Below are 6,000 nucleotides of genomic sequence, written 5' to 3' on the forward strand. Positions count from 1 at the left end.
TTGACAGCTACCCAGATCCGATTGACCTGATATAAACCAGCTAACGGAAATACAAGTTGAGACAAAGCAGAGACAACTTGTAGTGATACATTTTTGGTAGTTGTGGTAGTTGATACTTGGGACCGTACCAACACATTAGTGTCTTCCCAAAAGAGCCAAGAACCTTTCCACTTCTGCACTGAGGATTATAAAGCTGTCGATAGCCAGCTTTTGCAGTCATGCTGGCTGCATCAGCTCCACTTTCTCACACTAGTGACAATTTGTTAGTGTTTCAATATCAAATGAATTCAATAGTCCTGGTACACCTCCCACACCCTCCAGTGCGTGGCAGGAGGGCAAAGTGCTGCGGGGGTAATGAGGTTTTGGACTCTTAAAATACCAGGAGGCAAGGGGCAGTGAGGAGGAGGAGAGGGCATCTTGTATCTCCAGGTCAGGCTTTGGAGCTGAAACCTGGGCTTTGGACTCTGCAGCTCAGGGTCTGGATCCTAAAGTGGTGCTTTGTTCCTTCGAAATGGATGTTTGGACCCGAAAAGGAGGCTTTGGACCCTAAAATTCAGGCCTCGTCTCCTAACATGAGGATTTGGGAATTTGAAAGCAGGGGTGTTCCTGTCAAATAAGACTTTGACATCTAAGAAGGCCACGTTGCATCTTACAATAAAATTCTGGATCCTAAAAACAGGGCATTGTGCCCTAAAAATGGCAGCCTGGTCCATAAGATAGTGGGTGTAAGCAAGAAAAAGCCAGTAAAAAGGAGGGTTTATCCTTTCAAACAAGGCTTTGGAGCCCAAGGAAGAGGCTTTCTGCCCTAATATGTGACGCTGTGGCCTAAAAAGAATGCTTTGGACCCTAAAAATGAGAGCCTAGGTCCAAAAACGGAGGGTGTAGGTGATAAAAAGATGACTTTCGGTCCCAAGTATAGGCTCTCTTGCCCTGAAAATGTCCTGAAAGCTGGGTGCTTAAGGACAAGGCTGTGGTCTATAAAGAGGAGCCTTGGTGCCATACCTGTATGCTTTTCAGGTGCAAAGAAAAGGTGATAAAAAGGTTTTGGATCCACAAAAGGTGCTCTTAGCCCTGAAGTGAAGGGGTTACAGGGTGAAAATGAGACATTTGGCCCTAAAAATGAGGCTTTGATTCCTCAGAAAGGGTCTTTTCTGTGTGCCCGGAGCATCCCAAAGGCCCTGCTGGCAGCTGGTCACAGGTTTGCTGGCTCAAATGGGGCCTCGTGGGGCTGAAGAGCTGCTGGGGGAAACTGCTCTCGGCCGCTCTGGTTCAGAAGAGCTGGCCTCTGGAGGGAACCCACTTCGAGACTCTGTCCCCAGTGCTACAGCGCCTGGCTGTCGTCGTGCAGCCTGGCAGCATCCCAAAAGGACGCTCGCTGCTGGCCAGAGTCAGAGGGGGCAGATCCTTCCTCCGGGCACATGGTGAAATGGAGAAAGGCAGCACTCCAGCACGCCCCTGCTGTCACAGTGTGGTGGTTTTCCTCAGGCGGGCAGCCGAGTTCCACCACGGCCGCTCTCTCACTCCCCCTCCTCAAAGAGGAAGGGGGAGAAAATATGACACAAAGAGCTCGAGGTTTGAGATAAGGATGATTTAATTAAAGGGAAAAGGGAGCGGGGAAAAAATAAAAAGGAAAAGGAAAAGAAAAAAAATAAAAAAGAAAAAAAGGACGAAAAAGAAGAAAAAAAAAGAAAAAAGGGAAAGACCACGCGAAAGGACAGAGAGAGGGAAAAGCAGCGAGGCCACCAGGCGTGGGGCGTGTGCGGAGAGCTCCGCTCCAGGGAGGGCTGCACAGTGCCCCCGGGGCTGGGGAGGCACAGCCGTCGTGTAGATGAGGATGCTGATGGCCAGCTCTGATGGCAAGGAGGAGGACACTTTCCGCGCTGAGGGCGGTGCAGCCCTGGGGCGGGTGGCCCAGCGGAGCTGCGGCTGTCCCATCCCTGGCAGTGTCCCAGGCCTAAGCGGGGGTCTCAGGTCTGAGCGGGGGTCTTAGACCAGGCTCGCTGCTGGAGAGGCGACGGCTGAAGCCCTGTTGTTCATGGGGTTCGTGAGCTGGTTCGGGCGTGCCACCAGCACGTAGAAGGACGGAGAAGTGGAGGGAGTGTGCCCGGGGAGCGGGGCTGCGCCGCAGGCAGGAGGAGATGCCGGGAGCTTTCCAGCACGCTCAGCTGCCTGCCGGGGAAGAGCGTCGCCTCCTCCACGCCTTCTGCAGCCTGGAGCACAGCTGCCGAAAGCTGAACCGCGAGCGTGGCCTTGCTGCTTGCAGGATCAGCAGTGTCTGAAGTGCCAGCGAAGAGACCGACTCGCAGGGGTCTTGCCTCAAGCCGTGAAGGACTGAGAGAACAGAGAAGGAGAGGCGAGCTGACGGCCCTGTACCCGCAGAGCGCCCGGCCCCCCGCAGACGTCGCCCCCAGCTCTCCGCCCAGCCAGGAGGGAGCAGGGGACAGGCGCGTCACCTGGCGGCTGCCCTGCGATCCCCCTCCCCGGCTCACCTTCGCAGATGTACTGGCTCTTGTTCTCGCGCTGATCCACCAGGTGCCTCCCCACGAGCCCTGGGGACACACGGCCTGTCAGCGCCCCCGGCTGCTCCCCGGGGCGCAGCACGAAGGCACAGGGACGGGGGGCCCCAGGCTCGCGGCTCACCAATGAACCTCACAGCCTCCCGCCGCAGGGGCTCCTGCAGGCTCTGCAGGTAGGGCAGGCTCTGGCCCAGGTACTCCTCTGCTCCGCTCCTCCTCCTGGCCAGCTGGAGAGGGAAGGGCGCGGGGTCAGCGCAGGGCGGCCCCGTCCCTGGCCCCGTCCCCGTCCCCGTCCCCGGGTGCAGAACTGCGCGTACCAGGCACTCGCCGATCTTACACGTCTGCACCGTCTCGGCCAGGTGCGCCAGCTGCCTCCAGCGCAGGAACCGCGCGACACCAAGGAGGGCTTCGCGGGAGGCCTGCAGAACAGCTGAGATGGCACCAGAGCCTGGGCAGAAGACCCTGCCCCCCCCCGCAGCCCCTCCGCAGGGAGGGTGCCTCAGTGGAGACTGACGCTGCCAGCAGCTGCAGCACCCCTGGTGCTCGGGGGCCCCCGAGGCAGTCAGCGTCGCCCTCCCCAGAGGAGCAAAACGCCCACCTCGGCCACGCTCTCGTCCTGGTCGTGCAGGTGGAAGGACAGCGGGACAAGGCTCCTGCACACCTCCTTCTGCATCTTCTTCTTTTCGCTGCCCTCCACAAAGCCCAGCGTGTCGAGGAGGAGGCGAATAGAGAGAACCCGCACTGCGCTTGACTCCTGGGGAGGAGGAGAGGGGGACATCAGTCCCGGTGGCTCCAAGCCCTCCGCAAGCAGGGCCAGCACGACCGACAAAGCGGGGGCAAAGTCTCCGAGCCAAGAGGCAGAGGGCACACCTTGAGGACGGCCCCCAAAAGTGAGCAAGCTGTGGCCTGCCGAAAGTCTGCCCAAGGGCACGCAGCGCCCAGGGCTGGGAACCGGGCAGGGAGAGCCCACAGTGGGGTGTCACAGGGACGCAGGCATGGGGACGCAGCCTTACGTCGTCAAAGAGTGATGGGAGCTTGCCGGCCAGCTCCAGAGCCGTGAGGCTGAGCGTCCTCCCCTCCAGGAGCCGCAGCATGGTGCTGAGCACGGGCAGAGCGACAGTGCGGGTGTCGCTGTCTGCACCCTGCAGCTGCTCTGTGATGCTCGGCAGCAGGACGAGTGTTTGCCTTGCCTGTGTGAAAAAAACACCTTCCTTTGGGTAAAGCAAGGACTGCCCCCTGGGCGAAAACACTCTCCGATCCCAGCCGTCCCGTCCCGCTGGCTTCTCCCCATGGGACAGCGTGGTGCTGGCAGGCAGGGCTGCCCGGCACAGCCCCAAAGAAAGAGAGCCGGAGGCGCGGGGATGGACGCACAGCGCCGGCCCCCTGCCGCCCCTTCCCCGCTGCCTGGAAAGGTGCCGAGCCACGACAGCCCGGGGCCAGCCCAGCCCAAGCCGCTGCACTCGTGGTGTTGCCGGCTGCCCCTGCTCACCGTGTCCGGCCTCTGGGTGAGCCCCAGGATCGCCCTGAGCACCAGGCTCTGCATGCCCAGGCATTGGCTCCGCAGGTAGGTGGCAAAGAGGCTCACGACGCAGTCCAGCTCGTTGCCGAGGTCTGTGCACTCCAGCATCTGAAAAAGCCGTGGTGGGTGGTGCTGGATCCGCCCCTCCTCTTGGGGCAAGGATGCCAGGGCAGGGCAGCAGGGCTTGCGCCGAGCCCCCGCAGCCCCACGCTCGCTGCTCCTGCTGCCCCTGCTCACCTCGCTGAGGAAGACCATGGCCACCAGCTCCCAGGAGGAGTCCTCCGTGCTGAGCAGCTCGGCCAGCAGGCGGATGATGGTGGCGCGCAGGCTTCCGGGCAACTCCTTCATTTCCCTGGCAGGGAAAACGGCAAGCAGGCGCCGTCAGCCCCGAGCCGGGCGGGCACAGCTCTCCTGGCTTTGCACCGCTCTCGCCACCACCCCAGCGGCCACGGGCACCCATGCTGTGGCAGCACTTTCTCCAAGACCCAGGGACCCCGCCCCAGGAAGGGGATGGTGCCGACAAGGGGCTCTCACCTGGCCATCACCTGCACGCCCCAGAGGTGGCTCTCGGCGCTGAGAAGCGCGGCCCAGCCGCCCTGCGCCTCGATGGCCAGCACCTGGCTCCCCAGGCCCACGCTGCGGAGCAGCGCTTTCAGGGACTGCACCGTGGACCTGCGGGCAGAGAAGGGCCCGGGTCACGCCGGGAGCCCCAGCCCTGGGTTCCTCTGAGCAGCAGGGGACGGGGATGTGGCACCTGATGGGAGTGAGCAGGTCCTGCCGGTGCTTCTTGCGGAAGACCTGCACCTCCTGCAGCGTCAGCTCCGTGGTGAAGGACGCTTGGACGAGGAGGGCCAGGAAGAGCTGGGGGAAGATGGCCTTCGCCTCCTCCAGGCAGCTGGGCAGCAGGAGGATCTCGTGGAGGGGCCTTGCTGCCTGCAGAAAGCACCCAGAGGCGTGGGCAGGGAGGGACAGAGGAGGGTGGAGACCCCCAGGCTGGCCCCGTGGGCGCGCCCGGGTGCCCCAGGGTGCGGATAAGGCTGGGAGGGGTCAGGGGAGGGGAGCGGGGCCCCTGTCCATCGGAGATGGGCAAGCGAGGAACTCACGGCCAGGGCCAGGATGCGCGGGTGGTCCTTGATGGAGGTGGATGTCTTGCACCCAGACTGGTTCATGAGGACGCGGAGCAGCTCCCGCAGCACCCTCTCTGTGGCTGGGGGCTCAGACACCATCGCCCTCCACATGGTGACGGCGACGCTGCGGGACCCCCGGGCTGTCAGCAGGGCCTCCCCCGGCCCGGCTGCTGTCCTCGCTGGTGGTGGTGGGGGGGGGTGGATGAGAAGCGCTGGGCCCCGTACCTGGTGCAGGTCGGCGAGCACTGCAGCAGGCTGGCAACCGTCTCCCTGGGGTGCTTGCTGGCCAGCGCCAGCAGGGCCCTGTCCAGGCTCTGAAGGGCCAGCGCGGCTCTGACGGACGGCAGGGTTCTGTAGATGGCCCACACGATGTTCAGCACCTGGAGGTGGGACACGGGTGAGACGGGGCCGGCACCAGAGCAGGAACAGAGCCCCGAGGGCTGGAGCCGTGGCCGGGCCGCTGGCGGGTACCCACCTGTCCCGAATGGAAGTCGGTCTCTGCCGCCAGCACGTCCACCATGTGGGCAGCCAGCTTGGTGCTGTAGAGGCTCGGGGCTCTCATGCTCTCGACGGCGGCGAGGAAGACGCCCAACCGTTCAGAGGGCTGCAGGTACTTCATAAACGTCTGTGGGAGGAAGGACAAGACGTCAGTCACCCCGAGGGCTGCGATGGCCCCGCTCAGCCCTGCTGCTCCCAGCGCCCCAGGAGAGCTGGGAGCAGGGGCTGGGCCGGGCGACGGCTGGGGTGCGGCCGCGTGCGGGCCCCGTGGGGACCGGGCTTTGTCGGGGACAGCGCCGGTCCTCTTCCTGACGTCGCAGGGCCGGGGTCTCCTCCGGGG

General features: G+C 62.9%; 1 protein-coding gene across 1 annotated transcript; it reads right to left on the reverse strand.

The window, feature by feature from the left end:
* Positions 1-1,585: 1,585 nt before the first annotated feature.
* LOC308200595 (uncharacterized protein) lies at positions 1,586-5,758 on the reverse strand. The gene is made up of 3 exons (XM_080606561.1): positions 5,388-5,758; positions 5,139-5,286; positions 1,586-4,968 (listed from the first exon to the last, which is right to left on the reverse strand). Exons 2-3 carry the CDS (start codon positions 5,271-5,273, stop codon positions 4,417-4,419), a joined length of 687 nt encoding a protein of 228 aa, XP_080462687.1. The 5' UTR covers positions 5,274-5,286; positions 5,388-5,758; the 3' UTR covers positions 1,586-4,416.
* Positions 5,759-6,000: the final 242 nt, after the last annotated feature.

This window comes from Anser brachyrhynchus (assembly GCF_964034855.1).
Source record: "Anser brachyrhynchus genome assembly, chromosome: 10".
Lineage (NCBI taxonomy): Eukaryota > Metazoa > Chordata > Aves > Anseriformes > Anatidae > Anser > Anser brachyrhynchus.